The sequence below is a fragment of the Sminthopsis crassicaudata genome, chromosome 4 (assembly GCF_048593235.1).
Source record: "Sminthopsis crassicaudata isolate SCR6 chromosome 4, ASM4859323v1, whole genome shotgun sequence".
Lineage (NCBI taxonomy): Eukaryota > Metazoa > Chordata > Mammalia > Dasyuromorphia > Dasyuridae > Sminthopsis > Sminthopsis crassicaudata.
Genome location: NC_133620.1, coordinates 55721109 through 55738466, shown reverse-complemented (window position 1 = coordinate 55738466; position 17358 = coordinate 55721109). Strand labels below are relative to the sequence as shown.

General features: G+C 37.0%; 1 protein-coding gene across 1 annotated transcript in view; it reads left to right on the top strand.

Annotated features, from left to right (window-relative positions):
- Window positions 1-17358, top strand: part of ADCY10 (adenylate cyclase 10) — a 113489-nt gene that overhangs the window by 39904 nt on the left and 56227 nt on the right. Inside the window, exons 11-13 of the mRNA XM_074266511.1 lie at window positions 2415-2491; window positions 4545-4734; window positions 7576-7631. Coding sequence (XP_074122612.1) covers window positions 2415-2491; window positions 4545-4734; window positions 7576-7631 — 323 coding nt within the window. The remainder of the gene's footprint in view (window positions 1-2414; window positions 2492-4544; window positions 4735-7575; window positions 7632-17358) is intronic.

Genomic DNA, 17358 nt, shown 5'->3' with positions numbered 1-17358 from the left:
TAAGCATTTATTAAGTGCCTACTATGAGTCACAGGGTGTGCCAGATACTAGGTTCAACAAGACCAAATGAAAAACAGCAATTTCTTTGTCCTCAAGATAACATTCTTCATCAGTTGGAGAATGGTTGAATAAGTTATGGTATATGAATGTTTTAGAATATTACTGTTCTATAAGAAATGATGAACAGACTGATTTAAAAGAAAGTTTGGAAAGATATACATGAACAAATGCTGAGAAAAGTGAGCAGAACCAGGAGCTCATTGTACATGGCAACAACAAGATTATACGCAGTTCTGATAGACGTGGCTGTCTTCAACAACGAGATGATTCAGACCAGTTTCAATGATCTTGTGATGAAGACAGCCATCTGCACCCAAAGATAGGACTGTGACAACTGAGTGTGGTTTACAATATAGCATTTTCACTTTTTTTTGTTGTTTGCTTGCATTTTATTCTTTCTCGTTTCTTTTCCTGTTTGATTTGATTTTTCTTGTGCAGTAAGATAATTGTATAAATAGGCATGCATATATCGGATTTAACATACATTTTCACCAAGTTTAACATATATTGGATTCCTTGCCATTTAGGGGAAGGGGAAAAATTGGAATATAAGGTTTTGCAAGGGTTAATGTAGAAAAATTATTCATGCATGTTTTGAAAATAAAAAGCTTTTTAAAAAAATACTTAGCAAACACCATAAGACATTTTGGTATCTTTTCTACTAAATTGTGTTTCTTGGGAAAGCAGAGGTAATAGGAAGGCAAATCTCCCTTGGAGAAACATCCCCAAGACTGAATCTCTCTACTTTCTCTGGAAGTGGGGCCTTCTGAGTGTGGAAAAAGGAATTAGTGTGGTTTTCCATCTAGAAAGAATTTCTATCTTCAAGACTTTTTCAATGGAATGCAAATGCCTCTTTTTACACATAGAGACCTGGTTGCAGGCTTTAAGGGCAAGGGAAGAGAGATGGGGCATCCAGGTTTCAAAGAAACTGAATCTTGCCAGAGGACACATACTGAAAATTCAAAGTAGAAGGGGAAAGAGAAGTGATGCGAATTGGATTGGACTGAAATATGATAGAATAGGAGGCAAAGACATTGAATTCAAGTGATGAGGTCAGGATAGCAACTCCTGTTTGAAATAAATGTGACATTCACAATAGCCATCCTCTTTGCCAAAAGGTAGGTTTATTTAGGGGAATAGGTTACAGACAGAATAAGAGGATATAAAATAGAGTTGGGAGAGCAATAAGGCTATCATCATTAAGGAAAAGAGTTTGGAAGAATTCATTAAAGGAATATGTTGTGAGATTTGGGTATGCTATTGACTGGCAGTTAAATCCAAGGAAGAGTTTAGCAGATTAACTAGAGTTAGCTATAAGTAAGAGGAAAGATGCCTCTAAAGGGAAGATAGTGTGAGGAGGGAGAGAGTAGCTCACATAGTCCATAGAAAACTGACTTAAGCAAAAACAGATCTTTAATAGTCTTGGAGGTTTCTCTGGAGAGGAGGTGAAGTGTCAGGGAGCTCAGAGAGAGAGATCAAGTAGGAGCCAGATGGAATAATAAGCAGACCAGGTTCAGATCAGTCTAAAGAAAGACTAAGTAATAACTCAATTGTTGTTTAAAGATCCCTAAAGGTTAGGGAATAGACAATGGAGGCTGATAGAGTTCCCCACACACACTCTAAACAAATAGGGTAATCTGGGAATTGGTAATACCTGATAATAGCCTGATGGATTTCTTTCTGACAGGAGAAGAGAGTAAGTCCTTATCACTAGGACTAAAAATTAAAAATGAAAATTTCCAAGTATAATGTTGGGGATTTATTCAAAAGACATTAATAATGACCAGTCTCATCTTTCTGAAGCAGAGCACAGGGCCTAGAGCCAGGAACCAGGAAGACTTGAATTCAAAGACAGCCTGAGACATTTACTGGCTGTGAAATTCTGGGCTAGTCAGTCACTATTCTGCTTCAGTTTCCTCATCTGTAAAATGGGAATAATAATAGCACTTAACCTCCCAAGAGTGTGACAACCAAATGAGCTAATAATTGTAAAATGTTCAGTCCATATAGTTCCAGGTATAGTAAGCACCAAATAAACATTAACTATTATTATTGTATATTCTGCTTTTTGATCTTTGTTGGCAGAATAGCTTCTAGAAACTTGACCCAATGATAAAAGATCTATTTTCATATTGCTACCTTATCCCTAGTTCTGGGGGAGAAGGGGGAAAGGAGGGAGGAGGAAATCACTCTAGAAAAACAATCAGTAAATAAGTGTAAAGGATATTTTCCACTTTCCCTCCCACTACATTTCTCTTCTTTTCTCTCATCTTAATTTCCCTTTCACTTTTGTCTTTCTATAAATAACATTTCATTCCTTTGTGCCAACTGACTTTTATTCTTTTGGTCATCAGGATTGTATCGGTTGGAGTGGCCAGCGGAATAGTGTTTTGTGGAATTGTTGGCCATTCTGTGAGACATGAGTACACAGGTATGATTAGTTGCTTTACTTCTGGATGGAATTGGGGCCTATAATTTTATTCATGCCCATCTTGTTTCAAATGTATGCATTTTGGAATATACAGGTTTGTATGAAAATATATTATTGCCTGATAGCAGTTCCAGCAATAATTAATGTAAAAAAGTCAAGAAGTAAAGATATCTTCATTTTCTTTTCCTTTCTTTTTGTTGAGGCAATTGGGGTTAAGTGACTCAAATACCCAGAGTAACCCCACATTCTTTCTGACAAAGAGATCCTCCCCAAAGATACAAAAAAAAATGCCTGCATACAAATACTGTGTTTCTCTTTATATATTCCCATTTTCATGACTTTCCTTAACAAAGTAATAATAACTTATATTTCTATAATTCCTTGAGCATTCTATCAAATCACTTTCAAAGCACACTTTCAAAGTGCTTTCCTCAAAACATTGTGAGGTAGACAGAAAAATACTACAATTCCATTGTTTATAACTAATGGATCAGTGAACATTAATATAAAGTGGTGAGGGAGGGGGACAGAATAGACTTCATGGGGGATCATGATAGCATCTCCCAGGATTGCTAGTATCAAATGAGAGATTTGTAAAGCATTTAGCATAGTACCTGGCTTGTAGTAGGTGTTTAATAAGTGCTCATTTCCCTTCCTTTCTTCTGCATACCAGATGCTAACCTGATGGGATGGTAGAAAAGCAAAAGGAAACAAACTAGTAGACTGGGAGAAGTTGAAGGTTGAGGATGGAGTGAAATGATTGGGAGTGGGGGTGGGAGGAGTAGGGGGACGGATTTTCTGTAGAAGACAGGAAATGAGATGGAGCTCCTCACCTGTAGCAGGTTGACTGCAAGAAAGGAAGAGAAATTGTGAGAAGTCTTCAAGGGCCTTTGAGACTAAGTTAGGAAACACTCAGAAAGTTTGAGTGAACCATGACCAGACTGCTTTGAAGGCAGGACAATGAAATACCAGCTTGGGCCTCTTGTGGCTACAAATCTAGCATTTGTTCCACTAGAGGCAGCATGGTAGAATGGGAGGAGCCAACAGACTGGGGGGAAGGAGGAGGTTCCAAATCCTGACACATAATAGGCACTTAATAAATATTTATTGAATTAAATTGAATTGAATTTCAAACAAACCATTTGACTTATTTGGTCCTCAATTTTAGTATTTGTAAGATGATAACAATATTATTTGTAAGATGATAACAATACCTGAAATACCAATTTCACAGGAGAAAGTAAGAATCAAAATGCCTTCCTGTCTATAGTTTTGTCCCAACTTTAGTGTATTATATAATCAGGGCTTCTAAAATTTTTTCCATTCATTACCCCCTTTCACTGAGAAATTTTTATGTACTTCCAGATATGGGCATATTAAATAGGTATACAAATCAAATATTTGTGGATAATAAATCATCAAGAAGTTTATTTTAAAACAACTCTTTTGTATACATATAAAATACATTATATATTACAATTTATTATAAAATGAAAGCAAATCTGTATACTACTGAGAGTAATGTACTTGTTTATTTTTACATAAAGAATTAAATCTTGGTGGAATATTTGATATTGCAGGATGTAGAGCAGCAGAAACCTTTTATTGTTGCCAAATTTTTCATGACTCCTACATTGTTCTGCAATCATATATGGGGTTGCCACCCATAGTTTAAGATGCTTTGATATAAATGACAGTGGATATCATCAACTTTAGTATATATCATATTAAGATTTAACATATAATATTACATACTCTATTATCAGCTTCTCCTTAAGTGGATTAATTTCCAATGAAATGTTAAATACTAAGTGTTTTCAGATCTCAGTAGGAAAATGGAGGATTTGTCTTACTACATAAGTAAAAGTTAATTTTCTGTATTCTGATAACATGCCATTACCTGAATAATCGAATACTTGAGATTTCTAATATGTGGGGATTGTGTATGCCAGAAGTCAGAATGCCATTTCATGTGGGAGGGTCATTGGAGATTGAGACTACCCTCAGAAGCAATGCTCACTGTCCTGCCCTTTATCTTTCTTTTTCATGACAGTCATTGGTCAAAAAGTCAACATTGCTGCCCGGATGATGATGTACTACCCTGGCATCGTGACCTGTGACTCAGTGACGTACAGCAATTGTAGCCTTCCCTCCTATTTTTTTAAGGAGCTCCCAAAGCAGCATATGAAAGGTGTTGCAGAGCCTGGACCAGTCTATCAGTGCCTGGGCCTGAATGAAAAAGTGTGAGTGTGATCCATTAATTCCTCCCATTATCCATTTGGGAAAATTGAACACAAGAAAGTCTCTCCCAATACCCTTTAGGTTCATTGACCCTGTCTCCAAGCCAAGAATAAACTATCAGAACACTTCCTAAGTCCTTATACCAACCTCAACTGGTATCATTCAGTGGAGGATTTATTTGCTTCCCACATCTAAGAATCCTTGGCCAACCCTTTAATCCAACTTCTTCCAATAAGTATTCATTAAGTACACAGGACTCCAAATGAGGTGCTGCACATAACAGGATGAGATAAAAAAATCTCCTCTCAATTAGCTTGTTTTCCCCTGAGGGCAAGACAGAGCAGGCAGTAGAATTATTCCTTCCATATTGCAGAGGGAATTCATGGCACCCCATGAGGTGGAAAATCCATGTAAGTGTTTTAGCTCTTCCTTTGTTCCCAGAGAAGAAATCTGACTTTTTTTCTTTTTCTTTTATGAGACGTTTATAGTACCTTACTGTAAAATTTGGGGAGGTATCAATGAAAATGACATTAAAAAAGGAACATGACCATCTGCTTTATCACTACCCTCAAACACTGTCCACTGTCCAATTGGCTAGCAGCCCATTTTAGGATTGTTTCTTTGCAGTGGGAGTTGAATCATCTGGGTCAGGTATCTTGAACTCATTTAAGGGAGCTAGATTTTTTTTCTACTTAAACTTTTAGAAACAAACTTGATCATCAATTAAAAATCAAATAATGGGCAAGGCCTTGCTTAATGAGCCCCTTAGTGTTTAAAATGAGGAATCAAACAACTGAACAAACAACAAGCAAGCAAATTCTCCCTTTTAGATCTGCTTAACAGTCCACCCCCTTTGCCCTTATTTTCCTTTTCTTTACTTCAACTATGTTTCATTTAACTCCTTAACAATCCCCTTGCATCTATGTGCTACTGGGTACTAGGTACTAGGTACTGTGTAGGTACTGTGCTACTGCCTCTATCCACTTCTTTCTAGCACTGGAACCATAATCAAATCAACTTGGCCATTGCTTCTGGACGGGATGTATCATTCTATTCTCCTATGGCTCAACCCATAATCCCTTTCCAAATAAGAGCCCTTCCTGGAGTAGATGAATATATTTATTTCTTCTTCTCTCAAGATCATAGTTGTACTTTCCTTATCTTCTCATTTGGGTTAAAGTCCCTATGACTCAAGTCAAAAAGCATTTACTAAGAGCCTATTAGGTGCCAAGTCTTGGGGATACTTAAGATAGATGAAACATGGTGTGCAAGCAAGATATATATACCGAATAAATGAGAAAAAATCAACAGAGTGAAGGCATCAGTATTAAGGGGGATGAGGAAAGGCGGCTTGGCAAAGGATAGAGTTTCACTGAGACTTGAAGGAAGTCTGGGAAGATAGGAGGCAAAGATGATGAGGGAGAGAATTCCAGGCTTGGAAATCCCACTCTTTCCACTGACAGATTTTTGTGTCTTAAAGCATAGAAGCTAGCCAGTTATTAAGTTTGGTTCTAATCATCAGTTTTCCTGGTCTTTTCCCCCTAGCATTCTGCCAGGGGTTTTCACCAGACGTCTATGAATTCATTTTAAACTATTTCAATGTAATTGTCCTTCCCTTGTCATCCTATGCATTTTATTTCATGCATATATAAATCTTCTGAGGAATCCATAGGCTTCACAACACACACACACACACACACAAGCTAGCATCGTCTGTTTAGTCTAAGTTAATATCTAGACTACTCTCAGTAATAGTCACACTGCTTTGATTTCCTGACCACAAATTAGGAAGGAGCACAAAGCTCTGTCCTCAATTAAGTGTAACATTAGAAAATGAGAACCCAGAACACAGCACACACAGAATAGATTTAAGAATGATCACTCTTGTAAGCCAGTATCCTGAAAACAGCTGAACCCTATGAGCTGGGTCTAGTTATGCTTCATGTCCCCTGGGGATTTATAAAAGCAGCAAAGAGAATGTCATCCTGTCGTTGCTGTCCTCCATAAGGTCAGTGTCTGGAACAGCAGCACAACTGCACTATGGGTTCTGGTCTCCAGGTCCGAGATCTGGACTCATGGTGTTTTAGTTCCTTGTACAACAAGTTATACTACTCTGATAGTGTCTTACAATTTAAGGGACCAATGGAGCCCCACCATTTTTGAGTCATGGAAAATCCCAAAACAGAAGGGAAACCCAGCTAGTGATAAATTCAGGCTGGAACACATTTCCTAAACCCTCCAATGATGCAAATTTGCACTACAGAGAAATCCTAGAGAGCTATAGGAGTATATGTTCTTGGTCATATGCTGGGTGTTGAGTCTCCTCTTGTTTGCCAACCCTCCTGGATCTTCTCTTAGAAAGGAAAGAGATATTTTTTCCTATTCCATCCTTAAAGACCATCATTTTTAGGGTCTTTAATCTACCATCTTATCAGGGGAAAAGAATGTTATTATTATTATTTTTGCTGAGGCAATTGGAGTTAAGTGGCTTGTCCAGAGTCACACAGCCAGGAAGTACCTGAAACCAAATTTGAACTCAAGTCCTTCTGACTTCAGGGCTGGTGCTCTATCCACTATACCAACTAACTGCCCTTAAAACCTCTTCTTAACAAAACAAAATTTTTTAAATGGTTTTTATTTACCAGATATGTGCATGGGAAATTTTACAACATTGACCATTGCCAAACCTTTTGTTCTAAGTTTTCCCCTCCTTCCCCCCCCATGACAGGTTGACCAATACATGTGAAATATGTTAAAGTATAAATTAAATTCAATGTATGTATACATGTCCAAACAGTCAAAACAAGTTTTTAGAATCTGGAATATCCTTTTCTTCCTACTAGAATGTTTGGTATGTCATCTCTCACCTGCAGCAGACATGAGGATTACCCTCTCCTGGGTAAGTAATGAAACTATCATTTTTCTGAAAGCTGGGATACATCACCTATTATCTGTGCTACTGAGCCCATGTATGCAGATTTCTTCAAGGGGGTTACCTACTGAGATCAACTAACTGGATTCATCCAATGAAATGCCAGATCTTCAGAACAAGGACTCTTACTTTTCTATTTGTCTCCCTAGTATCTATTTAGTGTAGAGTAGGTAGTCGATAAGCTTGTTGATTGATTCCAACCTATTGAGATCTTTTTTGGATATTGGCTCTGTCATACAATGTGTTAGATATTCCTCCTGGCTTAATGTTACCTGCAAGCACAATAGACTTTTAACTCAATGATTTTCTTTTTAAAAGGTTAAATAATATAGGACTGAGAAATATCTTAAGATCATCCCATTAAATGACATTGATTCATTAATGACTACTTTTTGATTCTAGTTATTCAACTAGTTCTAGATCCCTAGCTGACAAGTCCCCAACACATGTGTTTTTTCTTAATACTCAGGAAGATGACAACATTAGCTCAAAGTAAAGGTATTTAGTGAAATGACATAAGAAATATAGCCCAGGTAGGTTGAACTGACTTGACTGACTTGATTCATAATTAATTATTTTCTATAATGTGTCTCCCATAAGATTATGAGTTTCCTTGAGAATAAAGGCTGTCTTTTGTATTTCTTTTGGGTCGGTGTGGTGATAATTGTGTTTTGTTTTGGTATCCCCAGCACACAGTGCAAAGCCTGGCCCAAAGTAGGTAATAATAAATGATTGTCTACTTGACCTGATCTTGATAACTGATATTGATAACTGTGCATTGTGTTGTAGGTGGAAGGATTGCCACTTAGAAAAAGAAACAATTTTCTTCTCACACATGACAGACACTTCAAGTTGTCTGTCCAGAGGATACATTTGTCTCCTTGTCTATAACAACCAATTTTCTTTTGTCACAGGATCTAGAAGAGCAAATAGCTGGGTGATGCAGTTATCTTCATTGCTAACAAATGTGCTTTCAAATGTCACAGATTGCCTCTATCGTCCTTACCATATAGGTTATTTTAGTTTAGAAGTACAGAAAGACTTCATGAGAGCCCCACATAAGGCCATGGACCTGTAGAATCATAACATTTTCGAACTGAAGAGTCTCTCAGACCATCTCACTTTACTTGTATTTGAATTTGAATCTCTCCAACATCTCCAAGGAAAAATTATCCGGTCTTTATTTGAAGACCTCCAATGGAAGTCTTCCAGTTTTGGAACTCTCTAATTGCTAAGAAATTGCCTGACCCACAGAACCTTTAAGATGGTCCAACTCCTGCCTGAACAAGAATATATTTTACATTTAAATGTAGTCATTCATTCAGCCTTTTCTTAAGGATTTGTAGTTAAGGGGAAATAACTCACTATTTCCAAAGGCAGCCAGCTTTATTTCTGAATGGTTCTAACTGTTAGGAAATTTTCCTCATATTGAGCCTTAACCTACCTCTCTCTACAATGCTAATTACATTTTTTGCTCCTACTTCTACCTTCTGGAGCCAAGGAGACCCTTCAACCTTTTCAGGTCTAGATTTTAAAATCTCCATTCTTGTCTGTGTTTTCCCTGGGACTTCCCTAAGACTTTTGGCCTAAATACAGCAGCTGAGACTGTCCATGAGAATGCCATACATTTCTCCTGGGGGACAGATGAAAAGACAAAAGGCTCCTGATTATTTTATCTACTCATGAATGGTTTCCCCCATTCTCTTAATGTTTTTATTGTTTATCTTCCTCTGGATTCTGTCCAGCTTGCCCATCTCTTTATTTATTTATGTCACCAAGAACTAAGCATATTGCTCCAGATGAGTTCTGGTGAAAACTGTTACCTTCTCAAACATTGATGATTTGCTGCTGTTCTGCCTCTTATTGCAGCCTACATCACCTTATTAGCTTTTCTGGGGGCCCTCTGTTATACTGTTGACTCATAATAATTAGAATAATAGCTAGCATTTGCAAGGCACTGTACATGTTATTTCATTTCATTATCACAACCACCCTGTGAAGTAGGTGCTATATTATCTTCTTATTACCCGTGAGGAAGCTAGGTTGGAGAGAAGGTAAGTGACTTTCTCAGAATTATATAATTCATATAAACTCAGACCTTCTGGACTCCAAATGTAACTTTCTATCCATTCTGGCATTCAGTCCACTAAAAACCCTTGGGAGTCTCTTTTCAGAGCAACTTCTGTTCAACTAGGCTTTTTCCATCATTTATTTCTGAAGCTGTTGGATTTTTTCCCCCTTTAAATCCAGTGTACAATCCAGTTTATTACTATTAAATTTCATCTATTTTGATTTTGCCTAGCATTCTGTTTTTTTGGGGTTTTTGCTGAAGCAATTAGGGTTAAGTTTCTTGCCCAGTGTCACACAACTAGGAAGTCTTAAGTGTCTGAGGTCAGATTTGAATTCAGGTCCTCCTGACCTCAGGGCTGATGCTTTTATCTACTGTACCACCTAGCTGCCCCACAGTCTATCTTTTTTAATACTAATTGTCTCATTTGTAAATTTTCCCTCCCTCCTCAAATTATCTTATATTTAATTATCTGTGTGCATGTTACATCCCTCTTTGAGCAGGAATTGTTTTGGTTTTGTTGCCTTTCAATTCACAGATTCCAGCAAAGTATGATTGCACTTTGAGCATCAAGGTGCTCAAAATGTCCAATCACTAACATGTAAGTGTCTATCCAAGGTTTATGTCACTTGCAGATTTGATCAACACTTGAACTGCACCTTTAAGTCATTGATAAAAATGTTATATAGAACAAGATCATAGCCTTGAGTATTGGAAAGGACCCTGGGACTCTTTTTACAGATGAGGAAGGTAAGGTTAAGAGACATGCCTGGGGGTCAGGTAGCTAGGAAGTGTCTGAACTCAGATCTTTTGGGTTCTACTCTATCCACTTTACCACCTACAATACTCCTAACAAGTGATCATCTTGATCTTTCCTTAAAGACCACCTCCAGTTATAACATAGCCATTGTAAACACTCTTTGAGTTTATCCATTCAACCAGTTTCAAGGTGACAGAACAGAATAATTATATGGCCTATAATTCTCCACATAGAGAGCATAAGAGATTTTATCAAATGTTTTGGTGAAATCTAAGTAAACTAAGTTCAGAGAATTTCCATGATCCATCAGTCTAGTAATTACATCAGAAAAGACAATGAGGTCAGTCTGGAATGGAGCATTCTTGATAAAGTTAAACTGGCTTTTTGTGGTTACCATTTCTCTTTTTCAGATTTTCCTGACCCTTCCTTTAATAATACATTTTATAATTTTGCCAGGAGTCGAAGACATGGTTGCTGGCTTTTAGCTTACAGACTTCATTCTCTTTCTCTCTTGAAATTTAAGACATTTCAATGAGCTGGGAAGGAGGTAGAGGAAGAAATTTTGGAACCGAAAATAAAATACTTAAAAATTTAAAAAATATTTTTTACAACTTTAATAGTATTTTCCAAATACATGTGATAGTTTTCAAACCTTGTGTTCCAAATTTTTCTCTCTCCTCTCTTCCTTCCTCCCCAAGAGAGCAGGCAATCTGATATAGATTAAACATGTGCGATTATTCTAAACATTTCCATATTCATCATGAAAAGGTGTTTAAAAAAAAAAAATCAGTACATCTATAGCTAGGTGGTACAATGGATAGGTTGAATCAAGCTGGAAATTTAGACTCAGGAAGAACTGGGTGGGAATCCCTTTAATAGCAAACAACATTTATAAAATGAGGAAAATAATAATCCCTATCTACCTGTGTGCATATGAGGATCACTTAAGAGGATATTTTTGTAACATGCTTTGCTAACCCTAAAGCACTATATAAATGATAGTCATTTCCTTTCCTGTTGAACCTCTCTCATTCTCCACAATCTTTCAGAGATTACTGGCAGTAGCTCAGCAATCCCTCCTGTTATTTCAGAAATTTTAAAAATACTCTTGGATTTAATTTTACTAGGTGTGCTTACTTGAACTCATGATGGACTATTTATTAACTTGGTGTTCTAGCTTGGGCTCTTTGAGTCTGGGCCCTGCCATGTATGTTAGCTACTGTCTCTTGTCTTTCCCACAGGAATAACATGAGAGATTTGGCTAGTTCATGGCTTGCCTTGGGGGCCACTGACCTTCACTAACCCTTGTCCTCTATCTGCCTTCAGGGTTTGTCCTGTCTTAGTCGGGCTGGCTCCTCAATAGTGGAAAGCAGGTTCATCGGTGCCTTTATTGTACCCCACCTGATTCCTCAGGAACAATTCTATTCTGGGCACTAACCTAAAGTGACCTCTCCAGCTGGGGAAAGGGGGGGGAAGTACCCAGAGAACAGAACAAGAATCAGAGAAGTTTTGTTCTCCACACAGAAAAGGGAATGCCAAGCTATTATGAATCACAGGATAATTGCAATCAGTTGAAATGCTAACCTCCTTGGGAACTTTTCAAGAGGGCTCCTCATTAACTATATTACATTTTCATCTGCTGAGGCATGCAGCCCAATCAGAGCCATGTGGACTATTTTTCTTTCTGGCCATTTCTTCCTGAGTGACTCCTTCTTTTTCAGCCAATCAGCCTCTGCCTCTCCCATTGCAGCTGTTGTCATGGCCAACTATTTAGCGTAATTGATACCCCACTGTTCTGGTGCCTGGGAAGGGAGCAGAAGATGCCAGCTGCTTTTTGAGATCTCAAAAAACCCACTACCAATGGAAAGGAATTGTAAACAGGATGCAGTCCCATCCCAGACTTGCTTAGGAGGCCATGCAACTAGAGGGAAGGGCTGGAGAGAAGAATACTCTAGAGCTCTCTCCATCATCCTTGCTTCCACTGAGGTAGAAAGAGAAATATATAAGGGTGTGTGTGTGTGTGTTTGTATGTGTATACAGTTCCAGCTCAGAAGCCAATTTTTAAAAGTGTCTTCATTGAAGATAGGAAATAGAGCTGATCTGTGCACCTAGTGAAGTGAGGGAAGGAGGATGGGTCTTTGCTAAAAATATAGATTATTAGATTTTACCTCAATCTAAGTCTCATTGTGTTAACTGAAAAGGAAATTGTTTTTTAGTTTGGCATGGCCTGGTCTTTATGGAATGGTACTATCTCTCTGTGGTCACTGTTTTCTTTCTAAATATCCATTAATGACCCTAGAATTTTGTTGAGAATTGGAGTCAAGCTCATAATCCTCTCAAGATTTCATTTCCTTAATTTTTTGAAAATTGCAACACCTTTTTTTTCTCCTTGAATCCTGTTGAATTCTTTTGTTTTCTATGCTCTTTCAAAATTGTTGATTATTGTACCGTTGCCTGAATTCATGAGTGGGGACAGGTGGATCCTCTCTCACCATCTTCTTCCTTATCTTTGGTAACAGATCTCTAGTAGCTATTTTTTATTCTGTCCTTCCTAGTACAAAATCATTCTCTTTGACAGAGCACAATGAGTTGAACAACTCATTTTCTACTTTCCATTGTCTGTCATTGTCTCATCATTCCTGAAGAATAATCCTAGTTTCCTTTTAAGCCTTCTTTCCCCGAAATAACTTTTTAGAAAATCTGCAGCATCACAAAAACTTTTTTTGATAGTTTTATTCTTGGACAACTATCTTGTCTAATTTCAAAATATATGCCAAGATAATTTTCAACATTCACCCTTGCAAAACTTTAGGTTCCAAATTTGTCTCCCTCTGTTCCCCCTAACCATTCTCCTAGACAGCAAGTAATTCAATATATGTAAAACATGAATCGTTCTTCTATACATATTTCCACAATTATGCTGTACAAGGAAAATCAGATCAGAAAGGGGAAAAATGAGAAGGAAAACAAAAAGCAAGCAAACAACAACAAGGGTGAAAATACCATATTGTAATCCACATTCAGTCCCCAAAGTCCTCTCTCTGGATGCAGATGGCTTTCCCCATCACAAGTCTATTAGAACTGGTCTGAATCATTTCATTGTTCAACTCCTTTTCTAATGCTCCAAATCAGTCCTTCTTAAATTCAAGCTTTGACCTTCCTTACTATTCCAAAGTCCACCTCTATACATTCCTTTTCCTCCAATTCAAGCACTATCATTATCTTAATTAACAATTAAAATAATATTACTAATTAATAATAGCAGCTATATTGCTCTTCTCCCATGGATACCATTTATTCATGGATTCTTGGTCCCACCAAGTCAGTGATTCCCATGGGTTCAAACTTCTCTCCCGACAGCATATATCTCCATATCATATATCTCTACTGATAGCAACTATTTCTGAGGCTCAGGGTACCTACCCCTTCCTCTGTACAACCTGTTCAATTGTATAGTAAGTTTATTTCTTGGTAAGAAGAATAGGCTTATTCATTGGCTTACAATTCTACTTTTGGTTTGAGTTGGGGATTTCCCCTAAAATGGAAGGAAATAAAAAGGTATATTAACATGCATCAGATAGAGAAGAAATCCTTTATCTCTACATAAAAAAGGTGCTAAGCAACAAAAAACCATGAGTGTAAGGGAAGGGAGCTGATGTGATTTTTTCCCCCCTAGACAGTTCTGTAACTGATTCCCATCTGATTACCACATGATAAAAAAGGGACTTTTAAAAAATTTTCAAAAGTTTTTTATTTTTCCAATTATATGTTCTGTAAGATTTGAACTACAATTTTTCCTCCCTCTCTCCTTTATCTCCTCACTCTCCAAGACAGCAAGTAATCTGATAAACTGTATATATGTACAATCATTTTAAACATATTTCCATATTAGATTGTGGAAAAACCACAAGAAAAAAAAAAGGATAACAAAAAGGTGAAAATCATATGCTTTGATCTGCATTCAGTCTCCATGATTCACTCTCTGGATGCAGATAGCATTTTCTATCTCAATTCTTTTGGAATCGTCTTGGATCACTCAGAAAAGCTAAGTCTATCATAGTTGATCATCCCATATTTTTGCTGTTACTTCATACAGTGTTTTCCTGGTTCTACTCATTTCACTCAGCATCAGTTTATGTAGGTCTTTGCAAGTTTTTCTAAAATTATTCTGCTCATCATTTTCTGTAGAACAATATAGTATTCCATTACATTCATATACCATAACTTATTCTATCATCCCCCAATTGATGGACGATTAACATTTATGGTAAGACCAATAGTTTTCTGAGACAACTTCCCCCACCCTGACACAGTTTCCTGAATCCCTTCAACCTTCTTGGTTTGAGTTTCCCTTAATATAGTTTACTAATTGGGGAGCATAAAAGGTCCCAACCTTGTATAGTCCCTACCTCTCAAGTTTGGTGAGTTCCCAGTACCACTAGCAAATCACCTTGATGATTGACTGAACAGACATATTTCCAGAGGGTGATGAGTGAGGTCACTTCTGAAAAGCTAAATATTACTGTAATCTTGCAAGTGTCTCATTTCAACCTAAAATTGAACTTGAACTAATAGGATGTCAGCTTTAGACAATTTAGACAATGTCAATTTAATTAGTTCAATAGAACTGGGGTGCTAATCCCTGTAAGCCAATACTGGAATGGGATCATGTCAATAGAATAAGAGCGAGCTGCCCCCAGCCTTACTTTGAGAGAGGAAGTTCAGTCTCAGGATATATTCCTTAGAGAATGGTGATTAGAACAAAATTCAATAACTTGCTAATTACTTAATCAGTTGGGAAGTTAAGAGTTTTAAAAATAGTTTATTATTTTCATTTTTAAGTAAGACTTTTAAAAAATTAGTCTATGCTTTCCCCTTCCCCAACCCAAACAAAATTTAAAAACCCAAAAAACAAATTCCTCACTACCTAACAAATTCATTATCCTTGCCTAAAAAATATGTATCTCTTTCTATATTTTAAATTCATTACCTCTGTCAAAAGGTAAATGGTATATTTTATCTTCATTCTTTTAGACTTGTTAATTGTAATTTGTATTTATTGATCACAATTCTAAAGTCTTCTAAAGTTGTTTATGTCTATAATGTTGTCATTATGTCTATAATGTAAGTTGTTCACTTAGTTCTGCTCACTTCTATACTCATTTCTCTGAAATGTCCATCTCATTATTGCTTGTGACACAAAAATATTCCATTATGCTAGAATTTGTTTAGTCATTCATTCCCCAGAAGCAGTTTCATCCCTTAATTTCCCATTTTGGGACTTCCACAAAAGAAGTTTGTATAAGTATTTTCCTTTCTCTTTCTTTGATTTCTTTAGGCATAAGCTAAGTAGTGGTGTAACTGAGGCAAAAGGTGTGCAGTTTGGTAACTCTCTGGACATGGTTGCAAATTGCCCTACAGAATGGTTGGACCTCCACAGGTATCCAAACCTCATGGGATCATGAAACAGTTCTTTTAAGAGTCTTCATTAGCCATTTCACTTCTGTTTGAACACACTCAGATCAAAGGACAAGCAAGATTTACTTTTTAGTGACCTTTATCACCTCAATACCTTTCCATCACTACAGCTGATGCAATTGTGATCCTACCTACCACTTTGCTACATACACAAACCACATTCTGATATTGGCCAAAAACATGTCTCAGTCTGCATATTTAGTTGATTCACTTCTCTATCTACAAGTGATAAAGCATTTCTCATTAGCAGTCCTCTGGAATTATGATTGGTCATTGTTTTATTCAGAGTTTTTGAGTCTTTCAAAAGTTTTTTTTTTTTCCAATATTGCTCTTATAATCTAAAATGTTCCAGTTTTCTTTATTTCATTCTGTCTCAGTTCATGCAAATCTCCCCAGGTTTCTCTGAAACCATCCATTTTATCATTTCTCATGACTCAATAGTGTTTCCTTTACATTTATATATCATAATCTGTTCAGCCATTTCCCAAATGATGAGCATCCCTTAGTTTCTAGATCTTTGAAACCATAAAGAGCTGCTGTAGACATTTTTTGCATATATAGGACTTCCTATCTTTATTTTCTTTGGGATAGAGGCCTAAGTTCTGGGTCAAAGATTACACACAGTTTTGGAGCTTTGGGACTAGAATTCCAGATTACTTTCCAGAATAGCCATGTCAACTCAGCACCACTAGAAATACATAAATGTGCCTGTTTTCCTTTTTCCTTTTCTTTTTCATCTTCTTCACAAATATGATGGGCATGAGATGGAATCTTGGAGTTGCTTTAAATCACATTTCTCCATCAGTGATTTGAAGTATTCCCCATCTCCCACCCCCAAATAGGGCTAGTAGTGGTTTGAATTTCTTCCCTGGAGGCCCATTTATGAATTGGAGAATATTATTTTCTCCCATATGAACCACTGACAGTGGGTAGTAATCATTAGATCTAATATATCTTGAAAAGTCTTCCATTGTTTCTTCCCTGAGAAGGCAACTGATCTCTCCACTGTTGTTGTAGGGCCAACAATATTGGCCTTGGAGCCCCTCATTGGGGCATTCCCCATAACACTACTTGTGTCTTCTTCCTCTGGTCCTTAATAGATGATCTCTCTCCTTACAGTTCCTGGAAGTCTATGTCCTGATTCTTTAGATTCTTTAGATGCTTTTTTCCTTAAAAGGTTCCAGCTTTCTTCTCTATGGAAACATTCTCACATCTTTTACTTGTCTCTAAGTATTGAGTAGTTCTTTCATGTCACATTGTTTCACTATCCAAACTCCTCAATTGTCAGGATTCTTTTCTTTTTCACATACTTTATATTCTCTTTTCCCTTAAAAATACATTTTCTCCTTATATGTACCCCAAATCTCCTTCCTTATATTTGCTAATTT